The 21,339-nt window shown below is 34.7% G+C and overlaps 1 protein-coding gene across 2 annotated transcripts in view; it reads right to left on the reverse strand.

Moving 5' to 3' along the window:
- Positions 1-650: 650 nt before the first annotated feature.
- LOC128988770 (regulator of nonsense transcripts 3B) overlaps positions 651-21,339 on the reverse strand; it is a 30,537-nt gene continuing 9,848 nt past the window's right edge. Inside the window, exons 4-8 of one of the 2 annotated variants that reach the window (XM_054410387.1) lie at positions 19,581-19,781; positions 17,932-18,116; positions 3,412-3,539; positions 1,788-2,973; positions 651-939 (exon numbers count right to left, since the gene is read on the reverse strand). In XM_054410387.1, the coding sequence (XP_054266362.1) occupies positions 769-939; positions 1,788-2,973; positions 3,412-3,539; positions 17,932-18,116; positions 19,581-19,781 (1,871 nt within the window). In that variant the 3' untranslated portion in view covers positions 651-768. Of the gene's footprint in view, positions 940-1,787; positions 2,974-3,411; positions 3,540-10,579; positions 12,273-17,931; positions 18,117-19,580; positions 19,782-21,339 lie in introns of those variants that run through there. The other variant, XM_054410388.1, reaches the window with a different exon arrangement.

Genomic DNA, 21,339 nt, shown 5'->3' on the forward strand with positions numbered 1-21,339 from the left:
TTTTCAAGTTAACAACACAATCTTTTACAGTTATGAAATGCTGTTTTGTACAAAATTAAAAAAGAAGCCTTAAAAGTTAAAATTTTCTGTTTTTAATCATTCAAAAAATCACAAAACAAAACTCGTCACCCCAAATTATTACCCTTAATTTCTACTGATGGGTCGATAAGAATTTTTGTAAAGGGATAGTGTTCAGCTTGTTTTAGACAATTATAGTCCAGTGGGTAATAGATACATAATCAAATGTAAAAATAAAAAACAATGTGTGTTTTGTCCCTATCTATACAGTATGTTAGAAAAGCCCTAGACCTGTTTAATATATGTTTAACTATTAAACAGTGTCTTTTTTATCTCATTAGGGGTCGCCCCATGAGAAGTGGAAAATCTTAAAGGTAAGCATAGGTGGATATGGTCATCAAATTAGAGGTTTTAATTAGTAGAAAATGATGTTGCAATCCCGATCACAAAAGGTTGACTCCAAATGGCGGTGTTTTAATGTTTCTCTTAAGTTATTTATAACCAGGATAAAACTGCTGATACCGTTGGAGGAAATACAGAACTACAGACAATATAAGAGAAATTGCAAAACGCTGTCATTTCGAATGGAGTAGACCTTTTGAGGTCATGGTTTCGGCATCATTTTCCATCAATGATTTGTAAAATTTTATTATGTATAAATTATATAATGGACAAACTAGCTGAGCTCTTTTTTTCTGAAAATTGTCACTTTTGGATTTCCTTTGACGTATAGCATGATGGATCATCGAGTTACTGATTGGATGTCAAAGACTTGTGCTTCAGTTGAGGAGTGGGGGAAGGACTGGGAGAAGGGGAATCAACTTCTGTGCTGCTGCCGAGCCCTTTCTCTTTCTCCCTCTCAAAACGCTGCTTGCTGAATCTCCCCATTCCTGGGCGATAGATCTCCAAACTAGGACGATCCTGAAGAGAAAAGTAGGTTTATATTTTTAGTTTTAAAAATATCAGTAGTAGTTTTGTCTTAAAGATAAATATGAATTAAATCTGGAACTGATATTAACTTTCCCTCCTAGAATATGAGATTGTTAAAATATAAAAATGAACAAAATGTTATTGATTTTTTTTTGTAACTACAGTCTAATCTTGATATGATATAACAAACCATTATATAACAAATTCCTTGATATGACAAATTTTTTTAAATGCCCTAGAACACTCCATAAGACTCTATGTATATTTTACCTTTGCATATCGAACGACCCATATCAACAACCTTGATTTAACGAGTTTTTGACGACCCCAGCTAAAATGAGACACCTCAATATAGCAAATTTATCATTGTCAGAACCTCTACATAGCAAATTTAATCCCTATTTAACAAATTGTCTGCATCTTTACCTAGGTATAATAAACGCCCCCCACATTAATGTTTTTGAAAAATAACAGGTTCTTGATGAATATAAAATGGTAAGATGACGTCAGCGCTTGCGCAACATGGACAGTAACAATCCCAGTTTAGATTTAGCCTACTAAAGCATGAATCTATAAAGGTTACGCTGCACCTCAAAAAAAGTTAAATCGGTCACAATCTTACTTTGATTACAAATTAACTTACTTTAAATTGAATGGAAATGCTTTTTTACTTGAAGCGACAAATAACTTCAGAACAAATGTAAAACTAAAGTCAAATATTTTTAAGATATTGAATACATCCATTACAGTGTAGTTAACCATGTTAATTATAAAAGTAAACTATGTTTAAAGCTGTATTCCTAAAGTAACCGAGGGAAAAAGGTTTGAATGATATGTACCTTATTTCTTATTTTCCTTTCTGTTCTTGGATCACGTGAATTTATAGTCCTCTTATTTTCATCTTTGGATTTATCTTCTTTCCCTTCTTTAAATGAAACTACTTGGTTTTTGTCTTCAGAACCAAGTGAGTTTCTTCTTGGAGACACCACTTCAGGTTCCTGACCTCCTGTAGAATTCCTTCTTTTAGGTATCTTCCTCTGTTCATCTTCAAATTCTTTCCTGAATTCTCTATCTCTGGCAGATTTTTCACTTCCAGGCATTGATGACTCTATCTTAGTTGTGTCTTGTTCCGAAAATTTAATGGCTGAGCCAGTTTTATCATTTTCAATTGCAGGATCTCTATTATTTTTTGGAGCGACATTTTCTTCATTTTCAGTATTATTTTTACTAGATCCCATTGAGTGTCTCCTTTTCTTCTCAGAAAACCTTTCTTTGCTATAGGACTTTGAATATGAGGAAGAAGATTTGGTTTTGTCATAATCTACCGACTTCCTACGAGTAGGTTTAGACCCTACATCTAATGGATCTTCCTTTGAAGTTCCCACAGGATCTTTGTTAGATTCAGAATTTTTAGTTATATCATTATCAGCCTTGTTTATATTTTCTGAATCCTTTGTCTCAGAATTCTTGTGTAGTGGTTTATCAGAGCCTTCTTTTTCAGTTGTTGTTTTCTTATCCATTTCTGGCACAGAATCATTCTTCTTTTGGATATAGCCTTTATTCTTTTCTTTATCTTTGTATCTATCTTTTTGAGATGATTCATGTCCTCTTCTGGTCTCAGAATACCTTTTCCTTCCTCCGTCTTCAGATCGTTCATCATCCCTTTTACCACCTTGGTAACTTCTCTCATTTCCTCTCCTCGGCCTTCTTGAATCGTCATCTCTGTCTCTTTTGTTATCGTACTTTTCATATTTATAAGAACTCCGTCTTTCTTCCCGTTTGAATACTCGGTCAGGTTTCTTGTAATCTGACTCCTTTCCTTTACTCTCAGTTGCTGATGCTGTCACATCCTCACTGGTTTTATCATCCACTGCAGCTGAGCTCCCACCTTCATCCGGAGTTGAAGATGACTTTCCACTTGTTGAACTACTTTTTTGGCCTTGTTTTTTACGTTCTTCTCTGCGCTCTGCTAATCGCTGTCTTTCTTCCAAATAACTTTTACCTGTTCTTTTCGCCTCTTTTGATCTGAAACAGGGTATTTGTTAAAAACAATGCAAAAATATTAAATGTTTACATAATTGTACGTAGAATATCAGTCATCAATAAAATTGCAAATAAATTTAAACTTAGTATTTTACTATTTTTTCCCCGAGTGAGAATAAAATAAGAAGTTGTTGGGAGTTTACAGCGACATATTCTTTATTCACAGCACTTAGAAATAGCTTAAATATCTTTTGTCTATTATATACCTATTATCTATGATCTATTATGCACAGATAAAGCATCTTTGGTGAAAGTGTGACGAGTAGTCTTGATTTGTATCATCCGATTTTGTATGCATTAAATACCTTATACTTACCAAGCTGTAATACAAATATATTTCACAGGAGATATATGTGAAGGAAATTTGCCAAAAATGTATATTCTGTAAGAACACGCCGATCGAGAATTGCAAAAACTTACCTTGATTCAACAGTAACTTTTTCTTTGGCAGTAGCTTTTCCATCATCAGGTTTCTTCTTAACAAAACTTGGTTTCACCTCCTTTTCTTTGGGTCTCTCTTTATTCATGGTTTGACTGTTGTTGAGAACCTAGAAGTGCAAAATAGAAAAGAAATCGACTTTGTGAGATACAAAAAATCTTTTTTTAATAAATTATATAGCTGTGTTTTTTTATTTTATTTTGCTGTTCATTCAAATTTTCTACCTTGTAGCTGTGTTAGTATCTACAAGCATTAACTATACATGGATGGCAGTCTCCGATAGAAAAATAGTTAAAACAAACACAAAAAATATAGGCTAGCCTATTCTTTAATTTTCTGGTAGCCCAAATTTTGTAGGGTCCCTTAAGAGCAATTTGTCTTGTCTGGTTTGTAGACACAATAAAAAATTCAATCGAATTGGTCAAAACAATAAAAAACCATCTTAACATGTAATGTCAGAACTGTTTGGGTGAACAACCGAAATTTTGCATTTATTGAATGCCTATAAAACCTAAATAATTACAAATGCTTTTGTCATACGATAATATTCAGTTCAATCCAATTCAATTGGTTTTTATGACTTAAACCAGTTTACAATATTGTATTTCCCACCAAAATTAATATTTGTGAGTTCTCAAAGAAAAATAATTTTAATAGGTCGCTAAAAAATTTTTTTAGTCAAAAAATAAAACTAATCAATACCTAAACTATGTAGCAAAATATATAGTACTAAAAATATTTTAAATATGATCATTGACTATTGATAGTCAAAGATATGATCTCAGTTATGTTTGATTTGTTGTAAATAAATCTTGTTTTTCGTGGGTGCATTTTTACTTACTCAACTACAATATTCTTGCATATATCTTCAAATTATATACCTCAAGGATGCAGAAACCAGCCATAACTCACTTTCTGTAATTTTTTATATTATCTATTTTTCACAATTCACGCAAAGTCAAGACAACTTAACAATGATTTTTTACCTGTTTTCTACAAAACTAAGAAGATTTTATGCTATTTTAAACAGGTCTTTGTCCTTTTGTGGAAAATTAATGGTATTTGAAAATCTTGTCTTCTGCAGCTGTGGACATGTTTTGTTAGTAATTAATGAAAAAGGGTTTTTATTGATTTCAAACCCAAGCTTCAAGATAGAGGGCTTCTCGATATATTTAACATGTGTCCATCAACTGAGTGCAAAATGCTGGACCTCACGCTAACATGCCTCTGTCTCAGAACTAGAAAAACAATTTGTGTACCCTATATACCACTGTCAAAAGAAGACAAGCAAAGGGAATTTGGCTAAGAAACAAACAAGATATAGATCGAGATAGATACCAAGAGCAAAGCAAGGAAACAGTTAAACTAATAATAAAGAAAAAACTAGAATGGATCAATAATATTCTGGAAAAAGCAGAACAAGATCGAACAGCAAACAACTCAAGAGAATTTTATCGTGCATTAAGATTTTTTTAAAAAGGATACACACCTTCACCTGTGGGGATCAAAAATAAAATGGGACAAGTTGTAATCCAAAAGGGAGACGGACTGAGAGTTTGGCGAGAATATTTTAAAGAGCTACTAAATGGTGACCTGCAGCAGGAAGAGGAAGAACAGGAAGAAGTCTATCAGACCATACATCCCTGGATTCCAGAACCACCCATACAAGAAATAGAAGAAGCAATCAAGAGCTTAAAAAATAATAAAGCCCAGGAGAGGATGGTATAACTGCAGAGATTTTAAAAGCAGGTGGCTTTTGTCTAGCAGAAAGAATCCACAAACTAATACTCAAGGTCTGGGGAGAAGAAACAATACCCAAGGAATGGAAGGAAGCCCTAGTTGTACCAATTCACAAAAAAGGAGACAAAAAAGACTGCAATAACTACAGAGGCATATCTCTCCTAAATGTCACCTACAAAATACTTTCCAAAATAGTTCAGAGAAGACTAGAGGAATACACAACAGATATTGTTGGAGAGCATCAAGCAGGATCAACGACGGATCAAATCTACATTCTTAAAGAGTCAATAGCAAAGTATTATGAATTCAACAAATCATTCTGTTGCCTCTTCATTGATTTTTCAAAGGCTTATGACTCCATAAATAGAAAGAAGTTGTGGATAAACATGGAGCATCTAGGTATACCAAAAACACTTATAGAACTAGCAAAATTGAGTGTTTTAGGTTCTAAGTGCAAAGTTAGAGTAAATGGAGACGTATCGGAAGACTTTGAGGTGAACACGGGTGTGAGGCAGGGAGACGGGGTATCTCCATTGCTGTTCAATTTAGCCATAGAAACAGCCCTTCAGGAGATAAGAAAGACAGAAGTAGGGATTAAGATAGGAACAAACATAAACTTGCTAGCTTTTGCAGATGACATAGTATTAATTACACATAATATAGAAGAAATGAAAGATGTAACAAAAATGCTTATTGAACATACAAGAAAAATGGGGCTATACATAAATGAAGAGAAAACCAAGTTTATGACATGTGGAAGAAAACAAGATGATGACCAACCAAGATACCAAAATAACAACTACATTGAAATTGAAGAGTATAAATTTAAGATAGTAACATATTTCAAGTATTTGGGAGTCATCCTCACTAGCGATAATGATGAAGAGCTAGAAATACAAAATAGATTAAACCTAGCACAAAAAAGTTTTTCGGCCTGTCACAAGATACTAACTTCAAAAATAATATCCTACACCACCAAACTCAGGATTTATAAGACAATCATCAGACCAGTTCTCCTGTATGGTTCAGAAAATTGGATCTTAAGCAAGAAATCAGAAACGAAAGCTATTGTATTTGAGAACAAGATTTTGAGGAAAGTGTACGGACCGATTTTTGAGGATGGACAATGGAGATCGAGACATAATTGGGAACTAAGAGAATTATTTAAGGATCCAGATATTGTCGCTGAGGTACGGAGCAGAAGACTGAGATGGGCAGGGCATATTCTGAGAAAAGATGACAACTCCCTAACAAAGAACATCTTGAGGAATAACCCAGAAGGTAGAAGACCCCTTGGAAGACCGAAACTTAGATGGTTCGACCAAGTGGAGAAAGACCTGAGGAAGCTAGGGAGAAGGATGGAAGATGCAAGAAGCAGAGACCTATGGAGGCAGTGTGTTGGGGAGGCCAAGTACCATCTAGGGTACCAGTGGCCACAGCAGTAAACAGTATATACCACTGTCGGTGTCGGCGATGACTTCTTGAGTACCAAATCTCAGTGCGCTCACAAAGTTTTATCGTTTTCCCTGAGGAGGCATCTTCTGCTTGTCCCAATTGTGTTGTGGCTTGGTTATGTTTCATGTTTCAACTATGACTATAGTCTGTTTACAAAATTTTGGAGGTTTGAGGGAAAGGTTTCCTCAGTTCCCCCACAACTTCTTAGCTTAATGTATACCACAACTGATTAGTTGTTGTCTGATTTTCAAATTTAGGGTAAGGTGGAGGGGATAGAATTGCTTCCCCTCAAACCGCCAGAATTTTGTGAACAGACCATAAATACATGTAAGCCTATACATGTTTAATTTATGACCAAAGTAATGCCTTAATCCAGCAGATTTTTACATTGCTACCTTTTAACTTTTTAAGGAATCTGTTTTAAAACTCTGTGAAGGTTATGTTTGGTAAACACAAAAATATTTATTATCTTGGTTAACATAAGTATCCAACCTTCTTAAATGATGTGTTCTGCTTTTTTTACTTACTTGGCTTCTGTATTTAAGACGTCTTTTGAAACTCTTTTTTTAAATTTTTAGCACAATCAGCAGCTATTTTTAATAATAAGTCATTTTTAAATATGTTTAATCATAGACAAAAAGAATGAAATATAGACTGTCAGCCGTGCTGTAGTTGCCATGGTTACCATAGGTTCCGGCGCACACCGCTGTAGTTTACGTAGCGCGTACGCCGTAACTACCGGGGTGCTCCAAGGGGTGTGCGCCAGAACCTATGGTAACCGCAGCACAGCTGACGGTCTATATTTCATTCTTTTTGTCTATGGTTTAATACACAAACGACATTAATGACATTTATGTACTGTAGTAAAAACTAACAAATACTAAAAAGTATTAAATTAAGAATTAAAAGTACTAAATAGTAAAAACTAACATAGCATTATTTGATCTATATGAATAAAAATTTCTTAAACTGACAAAAAACCTCCGTGGTGCATGTTACATTTTAAGCTTTTCACGTAGAGCAAATATTTTTCCTGAATTGCATGCAGACGTTGTGTTTTAGGATACTTTTTTTTTCATTTCAATATTTAGAACCGTATTGTATAGAAATTCAGTACACTCTCGATTAACCGAGGTTGTTGGAACCGAGTATCACGGATAACTTGGAGGTCTCTTAGAATTTGAGGTTAGGGGTTGCAGTACCATATTAGGAAATCAAATACTTGTGAAAAACACAATAAGTTTGAACAGTACATAGCGGATGAAAAAAATTTTTATTTTTATAAGGTATCAAAGTTTTATTAAGGAAAACAATAACTCAAACATCATGATTAACAACTCTTAAATCGTTAAAACAACTTTAAATACAGTATTATTAAAATTACACGAAGACAACACACTATAATCTATATCTATATAAATAAAATTACAGTTTTGTCTGTACATTGCTTAGAATCATGCATTTTTTTGTTATTTTTACGTTTCATAGCCTAAAAAAGCCGAAACGAGTCTTATCTCAATTTCTGTCTGTATGTCTGTTTGTCTGTCCATTCTGTGACTGCGTCTGTAACGCCAAAATGTCATTTTACGCGGCCTACTCCTAGAAAACTAGAGTACCGATCAAGGTTCTAATCATTTTTCTGTATTTACTGGATTGGTGAGAGTGTCTTTGGCTATAAAAACATGGTCTCGCTTCTTTGAAAACAAAATAACAAACCACCAAAAACCCAATTTTGATAGATTTTTTCAAATTGTCTCCCAATGTTTACTATTACATTTTATGAAATAACGATCAGCTGTTTGGATTAGTTCTCACTTCTAGCTGTTACTGATATGTTTACATTCAAAGTTGTTTACAAATACCGCAACCATTTCCGATCAAGTTTTGTCAGCACATCCAAACCAAGTGAGATTAACGTTGTGCCTTACTTATCAGCTTTAATTAATCGCAAGTGCAACGATTGTTCTTGAGTTTTGATAACCGGGGAAAATACTGTGAATCAGTGTTGTATTAGTGCAAGGAAACTTACATTTTTTTAATCATCTTCACCAATACCGTAGCTTACAAAGGTTTCCACTCATTGACGGCGCTTCAAGGACAGTTGTGTTAAGTGCAAAGTAAAAAATCACAACTGCAGTCAGTGGGTGATCGTGGATGTTGCTGCGATCTTGGAAGATCTTTCTGATTTCGCTGTGATCGTACCGTAACAGAGGTTTAACTTAACAGATGTAGCTAAACTCGCTTTTCCAATGTGTCACTTTTGGTTTCTACTTACTTAAATTTCGACAACGATATCGGTACTTTTCCTACTTAGGAAATAAAACTACAAACGTAAAAACCCCAGATTTGTGCGTTTTTCTTCACATTTCCTCCGAATGTTTGCTAGATATATGTACCGATTATTGTTTAGAGATTACGTAATCTTTTAAATAAGAAACCTTTGTTCGGATAAAGGCGGTTTCTTCAAACTGTCATTAATATGTTAACATTAAAAGCTGCTTACAAATAATGCTATTAATGGAAAATAACTTTGATTTTCGAAAACTAAAAAAAAAAAAAATTAAAACCAAAGGAGATTAATAACTTTGGTACTGCACCACATCAAGTGAACGTTTTTTTTAGCAAACCATAGTGATTTTTCAAAGCTTTACGTTGTTAACGTTACATGTTACATGTTTTGTGGCCTGGGTATTTATTTATATATTTGCAAACAGATTAACACCTATAATACAGTTTGATTAGAAGGACAGTTTAAATTAGTCGTAAGTACTACAGTTATTTTCTCAAATGTAAACGTTGGTAGCAGTAAGAATCATTTTTACATACAAACACATCACTATTTTCACTATTTATTTATAAACACTGCACCTTATTGCTTATTAAATTTAATTGATGTCTTACTGTATAATTTTTAGCGTTTTCTGTCTGGACTCCAAAATGTTGTGTGGACTCAATTCTGTATTTGTGTGTGTATGTCTATTATTGGTAACGCATTAATGTCCTTATTTTTCGTGGAAAAGACGAGAGCACCATTGTTAATAGAAATTTCAACCCGAATAAAGTGTGCAGTAGTGAGGTTGAGGTAGTGTTTTAACTACTTTTAACCTGTGTGAAAAGTAACTTTCAATTACAGGCCTACCTTAGGGCTATGCCTCATAGATCTATACTGTAAAGCAATTCCTTTCATCATTAGATATCAAATATGGACTAACACGATCGGGTGACATTTAATTGCGAAGCATTCGTTTTGGCTTTGAAACTGTCAGATATTGTATTTGAGAAGGTTTACCTATATGTATTCCTAAACAATTATAGTTTTGCCATCATATTGGAAAGATGCACACTAAATATTCAAACCAACTCCTGTTCTGAATATAAGTACATTCATATGTTAAAATAATGTAATAATTATTAATGCAAGAATGAACAAAGTATTAATTTGATCAAATCATAATCTACTTGCTATTTCCCCTTTATTTTTAAAAGAAATATCTGTTCAAATGCAATTATTGTTTTCCAACCGTAATTGAAAATGTGCCTATATAATCAGGCCTATAACGGCCTCGGATAACAGAGGTTCGGATAACCAGGATTCGGATAACCAGGATTCGGATAACCAGGGCTCGGATAACCGGGGCTCGGATAACCGGGGCTCGGATAACCGGGGCTCGGATAACCGGGGCTCGGATAATCGAGAGTGTGTACATTTATATTTTTATTTTTATAAAATGTTATCGCACAATCCACTTTTGAAATGATTGAACTCGCGTTTAAGTATGGAAATGAACTCGCATAAAATATAACAAAGAATGTTCCAGGATTCCATAGAATTTAAAACATGTAGTTATACAATATTTGTGGCCAATTCAATAAAATCTTTATTGACATAAAAATGTACATTTAAAAACCAATGAAATTAATGTGATCAAACTTCTTTAGTTAGATTTAAATAGAATGTTTCCATTAAGCAACAATTATTTGCATCAAGTCTGTCAATAAAAGATCCACAGCTGTCTCAGTATTTGTTTGTTAGTTTATCCATAGAATATTTTTATACCTCTAAGCTAACAAACTGACAGTTCAATTTAAGAACAAAAATATATATTTTCCTGGAACCGTAACAAATAGCCACTACACATTCACTGCTAACCAACATGAGTGAATTACAAACAGGTATGAACTTAACTGATATCTAGTAATTTGAAATGTTAATGCGTGATTCAACAAAAAATATATGAATTCAAACATCATAATTGTATCAATTTGGTCAATTGAGCGTTCAAAATTAAAAACATCAATTTAACTATTTTTTGTTTCCAACTATTGAAACCACTGCTGGAGAGCCAGAAGGTCTTTTAAGGACAAATGTTTGCGGAGATTTTCTCACACTCTCTTCAGAACCCCCAACTCTGCTAACAGTTTCAGGTTTATCAATGTCTCCATCAGATTTAGACAAATACAAAGATTTCTTAGAAAAAGGTGGCAGTGACTTCTTTCCTGGTGTTTTTCCAGCAAAAGAAGATAAAGGTCTAGCCGTGTTACTTTTATCCTTAGCGTTGTTGTCAACCATACCAAACCCATAAGCTCTAGGCGGAAGATAATAGTTCGGAGTGTTATAACCTCTCCCACGACATACGTCTCCGATCCCAGAATATCGTCTAACAAAAGTTTTTGGTTTATCTATCTCTTTCGGACTACTCACTTTTGTATTGTCTAAAACATTTGCAACAACCTTTTCCAAATTCTTCTTCAACATCTCTGATTTCTCTGCAAACGTTTTGGCTTCCAAGTCTTTTGTAGAGTTTTCCTTAGAACGTTCACTGAATTTAGCATTTTGAACATGAGAGTGTTCTATATCATTATTCCTTGATTTCTGATTGGAGGTAGTATTTTGATATGATTCATTTCTACTGTTCTGATTTGTGGGAACACCCATCAAAAGAGGGGTTCTTACTTCAAATGGTTTCCCTACAGAGGGTTTGTAGTTTCCTGGAATCAAAGGTATGTTTATTCTGATTGGCCTAACATGTCTAACAACTTGACATTCAGAGGGGCCATCATTCCTCATTCTCACTGATCTCGTAGGTCTTATGATCTCACATTCTCTAACAAATCCCTGACAATCTGGCGGACCCACTTTGTTCACCCTGACAGGTGTCATTACAACATCACTGTGATTGCGAGTGAACATCACTTTTCTCGGCACATTCATCTGTAATCTCCCTCGAGACTCACAAACAGCTGGCCTATTACTCATTTTCGTAAACTTTAATTTAGACGGTGAAGTTGCTTGTTGCAAAAACACTGTTGATTCTCTTGATTCATAAGTCTTCTTTTCACGGTTTTTCAACATTTCACTTTCAATATCTTCATGTTTTCTGAAACTAGGCAAATTTCCGATATTGTTAGGCTTAGATGTATCCTTATTCGTTCCACTGATGGCTTCGTAAAAATTTTCCATTATTTTTGTAACCTTTTTATCAACTTGTTCAAAGTGTTTTTCTTTAGATGGCTCAGTTGTTTCAGTAACAGCTGTTGAGTTCGGGTTCTCTGCTTTGACACAGGATGGAGATTCACTTTTTTCCTTATCATCTAGTGAAGCTTCTTTGGTTTTAGGATTTGGATTGACAGGAGTTGATGGAAGGGTCTGTGAAAAGAGGAAAGCATTAGACAACTTTCCCTGATTTGTATAGGATTATTTAGATTCCTAAAGGTGTTTATAATAGAAGGAATTATTTTGGGTATTGTTCCAAGTTTATTCATATCAAATACGACTATTAACTGATTTAAATGAACTTAGATACACAGAGACGCCTTTGGAAGGAGAGGAATTCTATACCTCAAATCAGCTGTCTGCCACCTAAGTCTAGATTTTAGAACGTATTATACTAAACCGTTTGATTATATTCCAGACAGAGGTCCAAGCTATTAAAAGATATCAAACTAAATCTAAGAATGGGTTTCAACAGGTAACAAAAACACTGGACTCCCCAATGGTGTAAGAAGCTATGGTATCTACGAAAGCTTTCAATGAATCTTACACAATTGTTTAAAGAAAATTTGTACTCCTTCATAGCTTCATATAATTTTTAATATTTGATCTTTCGAGATACCTGTACACTCAAATGATCAGCTATGTTTTATGCTTTATCCATCACAGGTTATGACATGGTCTGATGCCTCTGATATGATAAGGTAGTACATTTAGGATTGTTTTTAAGTTATTTATTTTCTGTTCAATTTACTTCAGTTGTCCAATTCATTCTTTTGAGTGAATATAAGTTTAATTTTGTGTAACATTATACTTAAGTTAGTCTAATAATGACATAGTCCAGCGGTTCACAAGGTAGGCCTACGTGCAGGAGTAACTTTGGTGGGTCGAATGGTTGAATTGCAGGAAGGAATCAAACGTAAACACAGGACGTTAACTCGATCCCAAAAATTGTGTTTTTTACCTTCTCCCTCTATACATAGTAGCCTATTATGGAGAAAGATTTTTTTTTTTCAAACAAATTTTTGAGTGTGAGTTTTGAGTGGATATATCCGTTTTGGGTCCCCCTGAACCCAAAAAAGTGGTTTTCAAAGTTATGTCTGTATGTGTGGATGTGTATAGAGCTACAGACTACACCTGTTGTCCTATTTTGATGAAATTTTTTATGTAGGTACTAATCCATGGCATCTGCAGGCATTTTCTTTGTTTTTATCTATAATGGTTATTTTCCCATAGAAACCCATAAAATAATGCAAAAACCAAATTGTCTTGAAAATGGCCTGAACAATTTTTATAAAGATTTAGTATGTTGTAACCCTTTAAATTCTGTACAAAATTGTAGAACTTCCATTCCTTTAAAATTTTTGGTTCAAAAGTTATTGTACGGTAACATATTATTTATTTTCACATAAAAACCCAAGAAAAACGGAAAATGTATTTTTTTTAAACCGGTTCTGATTGAAATTTGCCTGTTATGGTCCTTATAATTCTTAACAAAACAGTGTAACCCTAAATACTTCATACCTGTAAAAAAACGGTTCAAAAGTTATGGCAACTTTTGTGATTTTACCTTTTAGATATCATAGTTAAGCTACGCGCGCACTACAGCGGCACGGCACGGACGGCATTTTTAAGAGGGGGTGCGCGCACTAGGGCGGCACGGCACGGACGGACGGGATGGGACATCCGCATATCCGCAATTAAGGACAGCTGACAGTCTGCGATCTAAAAATTGTGAGTAAAGATGGATGTAGATAAAGTGGTGATAGTAGGTTTAATTATAGCAAAGGAAGAGGAGACAAGAAGGTGCAAGCAAAAATTTTAGATACACCACATAAACAGGAAAAGGCTAAGTTTTGGAGAGTTCCACTCCACACCTTGTTTCCTGATCTTGTAGAAGGATTATGTGTAAAACTTACCATAATAGATAATATTTCTGCCCATATATCGTCACGCCGGATGTTATTAAAATATTCCGGATGTCGCATGCTGTACAGCTTCGGGTATATTCTCAACAAGAAAAATCAACTTACTAACATCTATGTTTACAACACACGAAAACACTGCTATTTTGACAGAGATCAGTTGAGAATGGCGGATGTCCGGTGCCGCCCGCCCGGTCGGTGTGCAGTGCTCCCGGTCGGTACGGGCGGTACGGGCGTCACGGCAGCTCGGAAATGTCCTGGAGTTCTGTCTCCCGGACTTTTTAACAAACGGCGGAAGCTGCCGAACGTCCGTTGCCGGCCGTACCACCGTAGTGGGCGCACTCATATGACATTCAATGTTATTAACTTTTAAAAATTGCCGTGCCGCCGTAGTGCGCGCGCAGCTATACTCTCATTGCATACCCATGATAAAGGTTTTTGATAAGCTAATGAGAGAAAGTATGTGTCAGATTGCTGATAGTGTTTATTTACTATCCTGGTGGGCGGGTGAGCACCAGTAACCACCAAGTTAGACGAAATGGGCCACAGATTCAAATATAAATGTGTTTTATATCTACAAATTAGGTATGTCTATGTTCAAAACTAAAATATTTAATAAATCATTGTCCCTAAATTTCTGAAAAGTTTTAATAGAATATTTTTTGAGTCAGTAATCTCATTCTACTATTGCCTTTCAAGAAACTGTCTGCAAAGTTTTGGGATTGAAAATTCACAATCGGCAACAGGCCAATCTAGGCCATTTTTGTTTTGGCAAATTGTAACAATAAAGATATATAATCATGATCACTGGGGATGGTCATGGACGTGAACGACGTCGAGATCAATGGAAATGATCACAATAGAGCTGTGCTTACAGATTATTTTGCCTGGGTGGCTTTGAGGTAATAGATCTATGCACAATGTATGGAAATAAAAAACAAAAAAACTTGTTTCAATTCGGTAGTCTACAAAGATCTAATAAGATTTACAACATTTTAAATAAGTGAGATAGGGTCCTCCTTTTTCGTGTACTTAAAAAATAAATATGTAAATTGGATTATGGGTAAAAAAGCTGCCATTTGACAACATTAAATTAAGATATAGGCCCTATATTGTCTTGTACACAGTTAACTTTAGCTTTACAAGGCTCAATGGTTTATATTTCTGAAATCAATGGGAAGGGGGGCTAATGCGGAAGATGTTTAATGATCGCGGGAGGTCCGGAGATGATGATGATGATGATTAAATGGCTGCGGGAAATGTTAAAAGACATTGATAATTTTTCCATGACCACGTTATTTGTCCTGGATTTTTCTGTGATCACGGATGATGACGATGATTACTTAACCGCGGCGGGAGATGTTCATGGTTCTGTACAATCACAGAAGGCAATGATAATGTTTCCATGACCAAGGGATTGTTCAAGGATTTTTCCATGATAGGAGGAGACAATGATAATAAATAATAATAATATTAAATTCTTCCGTTCATTTGGAACGGAAGGTAATATTATTATTATTTATTAATAACTAACGTTCCAGTATTAGGAAATGAATTCTAATGACAATGATAAATTTATCATATTTAAGGATCACTTTTTAAGTACAGTAAGTTACATAACTCACATTTTTTGCTAAAGATTATTTCATAATTTTATATGTGGCCTATTCATTGTTACTTTAACCCTTACAGTGTCGAGACGCACTATTGTCGTAGTTTGAGTGTCAGACGTTAGATATTGCGCGAGAAATGCCGGTGTCTTGGAGCGAGACGCTCAGAAAATCACTTCATACAGTATCACATTTCAATAAAGCTGGCTGCTAATCACACCAAATGTGACAGAAGGAGGTTGGCAACAACTATTTTGCTCTTTTACTGTACAATGGAGCTGAAAAATGTGGTCAACCAATCAAAATCCATTACGCAATAGTAGACGGCTTTACCCAGCTGGTTCGTGTGTTGTTGTTTAGACTGTTTACGTTCTAGTAAATGTTGTTTACGAGTTGTTTTCGTTATAGAATTGTAGGTTATGGTCCTAGAATCCAAAATCTTTCGAGACCTCTTTGTAATAGATGTTGCATATATTTTGTATATAGCCTATATATAATAAATATATTTTTCCCACAGCCACCAGACAAAGTTGGCTACCTTGCACTGATTATATAGGGTGTCCCACAAAGGGGTTTAAACGTTTGATTTTATATTACACGCCTATTCATGCACCGAACTTTTTGAAACTTTACACAGTTTACAAAGTAGGTTCAAAAATATTCTGGAAAAATTTCAACTCACTAACCTTAGTAGAAACAAAATGGCGGCATATTGAAAAACGTTACTTTAAAAACACTAAAAAAGGTATTTTTGGTTTTATAAAATATTTGTATTGTTACTTTCCAGGGCAATATGATTTTTAAATAAAAAAACTAGAACATAGCCTAATGAAAAACTAAAAATAAATCAAATAACTAATAAATAAATAACTAATAATAAATCATGAAAGTAGTTTTTATAGAAAGCACATTGGTAAATTTGTCAATATGCCACCATTTTGTTTCTACTAAGGTTAGGGAGTTGAAATTATTCCAGAATATTTTTAGAACCTACTTTGTAAACTGTGTAAAGTTTAAAAAAGTTCGGAGCATGAATGGGCACGTAATATAAAATCAAACGTTTCAACCCCTTCGTGGTACACCCGGTAGTACAGAAAGCTGCTAACTGCTGCATTTACTTACTTTGTCGCACAGTTTATACTTTGTCGCACGGTTTATACTTTGGCTGACAACACAAAATAGTGTGGTTTTGCACGTAATCCTTGTACACTTGGAATAGGTTGGCAACACTTAAAGATACTGCTACTATGATCAGCTGATTGACTATTGATACTACGATTTAACCTGTAATTTGGTGTTTATATTCTATTTTCGTTCTCAACGCTTGGGTTCAACTGTTTAACCTAACGTGTTATATAGCGTTTGAAAGACTAATTATTTATATGCTTTATAGTGACTGTAGTCAAAATATAATGTGTAACACGAGCACAAACGGCCTTTGCTGCACTCGAGCAAAATTCCGCAATTAGCCTGCGGCTCGTGCGTGAACATTTATCTCGTGTGCAGCAAAGTGCCACTTTGCTCACTAGTTACACAAATAAATATTGTTATACATGATTTCTCTTAGTTTTTAATGCTCTATAAAACGAATGTAAAATTTAATGTCACTGAATAATTTTAAATTATGTTATTTTAATTCTAATATTGAAAATGAGAATTAACTGCACTATATTTCTGTCTTGTCCATGAAAATATTTTATTTTAACTCATGAAACCAAAACTAAAATTAGTATTTTACAATGCACAATCTAATAATCCACAAAACAAAACAAATTTAGGCCAAAAATGTTAATAAATAAGTATTTTATGACGATTTTCCTAAACACCTACATTTAAATGTAAATGTGTTTTTTTTACCACCTACAAGTAAATGTGGAGAAATGGCTGGCATTCCTAGAAGCAAATACCACATGCAGGCCTGGCAAACCTCAAATAAAAATTGTTTCACCCGAGGCACTCAAAGGGTTAAAAATATTTTTTTATTTTTTTTTTGCACCTCCCAATACACAATCCATTGCCCGTTCTAACCATGACTTGGTCCTGTCATAGTCGAATATGAGGAAACAGAGGGAAAAGTATTCCTGCTGAAAAATCAGCAGGACCTTCCCTTCCATTGAGATACTAGGGAATCGGAAGACATTGAGAAAGCAGACAGAATCAACAAATTTTTACAGAGTAATGCATTTAGTTATTGAATCTACCAAGCAAAATAAACCATTGGCTTGCAACTAAATTTAAAATCATAAATTAACAATTAGGCATTGATTAAGTTACACTTACTTTGACAACAGATGGCTCGTCCTCCTTCTTTACCTTCCTCTGCTCGTCTTTGGCCTTCCTCCTTTCTATGTCTTTTTTCCTCTTTTCCTCCCGCTTCTCATCCCTGATCCTCTGTCTTTCAGCTCTCTTGTTCCTTATGAAGTCCAGCAGGGGAGTATTGCTCACCTCTTCTTTTTTCTCTAGAGCTAAAAAAATGAAACATCCAAGTAAAAAAATAAATAAACTGGTAAATAGACTAGGCCTATCTTTATGGAAGAGATGGCTAAAAATAGTTTTTTAATAAAACTTGTTTTAATACACTACTAGGCCACAAACAAAAGAGTCAAGTTGCCACATCATATTAAAATTGTAAACGTATATTCTGATTAAACATAATGTGACATATTTATAATAACCAGGTCTAGAAAATATATTTAAAACCCAGCTAGATAATAATTGTTGAGAAACCCTTTTATATCCAACAATATGTAAATTGAAACATTTACGCCAAGGCCTACTTATTTTTCTTAAACCAAACATTTTAAAAATTGGAAAATACATTATAACAACCAAAGGAATCACCATTGCAGGAATAGCATTACAAATTATAGTAGAAAACAGAAAAAACCGTTTCAGCTAAATAATTAAATACCCCCGCCGCAGCGAACCTGCCGTCTAAGCGAATTTCCATTTGGCCGAATTGATTTTCAATTGATCTATTTAAATAACATTAGGTTTAACGAGTACCTAGGTTTGCTGCTACAAGGAAACTAATAAAGTAGTGTGTTTTTAGTAAAATATTGATAGCTTACTATAAAATAAATAAATTTGCCAAGTTTGATCAAAATATATCCATAAACAAGCAAACTACAACATTTTACAATATTCTCCATAAGAATAACATGGGAATTTTACATTTACCATTTTTTTAGTTTTCTCCGTAACCAATAATCGTACAAAAACACTTTGATATACTGAATTGTTTGTTTTTTTAAGCTCTTTAAGAAGGTTTGGAGAAAAATTGGGAAATTTTGTGTTTTGAGGGTAAGAAGTGAGAAAAACCAATTTTTACCCCATAAAACCCCCCATAAAACCCTGTTCCCATGGTCCAATCATGCTGGATCGCGAACTCATTCAAGTTTATCCCGCCTTACACCTACAAACCAAATTTCATCAAAAACGGATAAAAATTACTCAAGTTATCGTGTTCACGGACACATATATATATAAATCTATATATATACCTATATATATATATATATATATATATACATATATAAAAATTTGAACGAATGGTGTTTTTGGCCTCTGGGGACATTAAAATAAAAAAGTAAATCGGTCCCGGGCCTAAGTCTTACCATGAGACCTACGGTAATAGCTACTTCCCTATAGGGAAATTCGCTAAAATATAAATGGCTAAAAGCAACTATGAGACTTTTTTATGGTTTAGAAAATTTGTGGCAAATAATTAACTAGGTAAGAAGTAAATGCTTGACTAATTAAGGAACGGATATTCGTAAAGCGATAGGCCTATGTTATATTTTACTACATTTTGCATGAATTGCAATAAAAACTACTTTTTTATCTAGGCCTAATTCAGATTGAAATATCCATCCAACACCATTTCAAGTTTAACACAAGAAGTATTTTTCATTTTTACACAAACTTACTCGATGTTTCAAAGAAATGTTGTTTTGAGACATTGTTTGCAGTTTTGTTCTCTAAGTTTTCTGTTTCCAGCCTCTCTTTGAAAGCAATGTAAACGGGATCAGCTTCGATTGTGCCCACCTTCGAGTCTTTCTTCCGAGTAGGTCGGTTTTTTGGTATACGTTGAAACGGAGCAAACTCAACAACAGCTGGGAATTCACCACCTGAAATTTAAATTTACCACTGATGAATAATTAAGCGACTAATAACTATTAAATATCATCAAGAGAGATATAAGCAGTGAAAACCAGCCTAGTGTGTTGTCTAATTCTCAGACAAAGTCTAAATTACATTTGTTAACAGAAAGAAGACAATAAATGTGTAAATATTTAATCTTAACTTTCTGGGTAGCCGAGTGGTTATAGTACCCGCCTCAAAATCTGAAGGTCGCTGGTTTAGTTCAAAGCGAGATTGTTACCCGAACCAGATACCATTTATCAGGCTATCAATTAATTATAATTAATTATACTTTCTAGCAACAGGTCGACGTTAGATTGCAACAAGCCCTGGGTTTGAACTGTTCCTTTAAATATGTAAACAAATGCTACTGGCGTGGCAGGCACAATAAATAACAAATATAAAAAAAAAACATGACAAAATTGACACTCCTTAGATATGCAACCAGATCAGTCCACTAAACCTTAAAATTTTATAAAATAATCAAACATAAAAAATGAGTTATTCTCCTACGAACATTTTACAGCTACTACATCTACAACTCCAAGTTATTCATGGATCTAAATGTATATTGGTGTACAGTAGATTCTCTATAATCCGGCAATGCCCTACTACAGTAATCCGGTGTCTTTTGGCGGGTAAGGTGGGGAATTCAAGGAAACATGTTATTGTGTAACAGTTTAATTCACAGTGTCTAGTGTGACTGTACAGTCCCGGCCACGTAAAGAGAGAAAATGTCCAGGTAGACCCGGTCAGGCCTAATCCGCTGTTGTCAAAACATAGCTATTGTTTTGAAACCGAAGGGGCGCGCTACCCCATCCCAGCGGTCATTGCTACCTCAGCGGTCATTGCCTGCTGCTTCTCAACATCGACTAGCCAATCAACGAAGCGACGTAGAATTGCGATTCAAATTTTGTGATATTCGTCTTCACTTTGTGAATAAAATGACCTGTCACTTAATTATAGGCGATCACCCGTTCAATTTATAGAATTTGTACTGGCCCGAGTTATTTCTAAGAATTAAAGGGAGGCAGTAGCAATGACCGCTGGGATGGGGTAGCGCGCCCCCTCGGTTTCAAAACAATAGCTATGTTTTGACATCAGCGGATTAGGCCTGACCGGGTCTACCTGGACATTTTCTCTCTTTACGTGGCCGGGACTGTATTTAGGAGCTTTGCGGTAACAGAAACATCATTGTCTTCTGCAATCGCGGCAAAATTCTGATTACCTCCTGTAGCTGTGTATACATCTTATCGACTCCCTTAGCCACGGAAACGTCATCATCATCTTGTACGATTGTGGCAAAATCATGAACATCTCCCGCAGTAACTCTTTTGCGATCGCGGCAAATTTAGATCATCCCTCGCAGCCGTGTATATATTAGCATTGTCTCCCACAGTCATCATCGTCATACGCTATTGCGGCAATAGCGGTTTCCGACTGCGCAAACTTCTTACACGTGTCGGGTGTATTGGTATCGTATCGACTTTTGACGATCGATTCTGGTTACCAATATCCAAGTGTCGGTGGTATTGAGAATCGACA

The sequence above is a fragment of the Macrosteles quadrilineatus genome, unplaced genomic scaffold (assembly GCF_028750875.1).
Source record: "Macrosteles quadrilineatus isolate MER2022 unplaced genomic scaffold, UCM_ALF_1.0 Scaffold_3__2_contigs__length_128488019, whole genome shotgun sequence".
Classification (NCBI taxonomy): Eukaryota; Metazoa; Arthropoda; class Insecta; order Hemiptera; family Cicadellidae; genus Macrosteles; species Macrosteles quadrilineatus.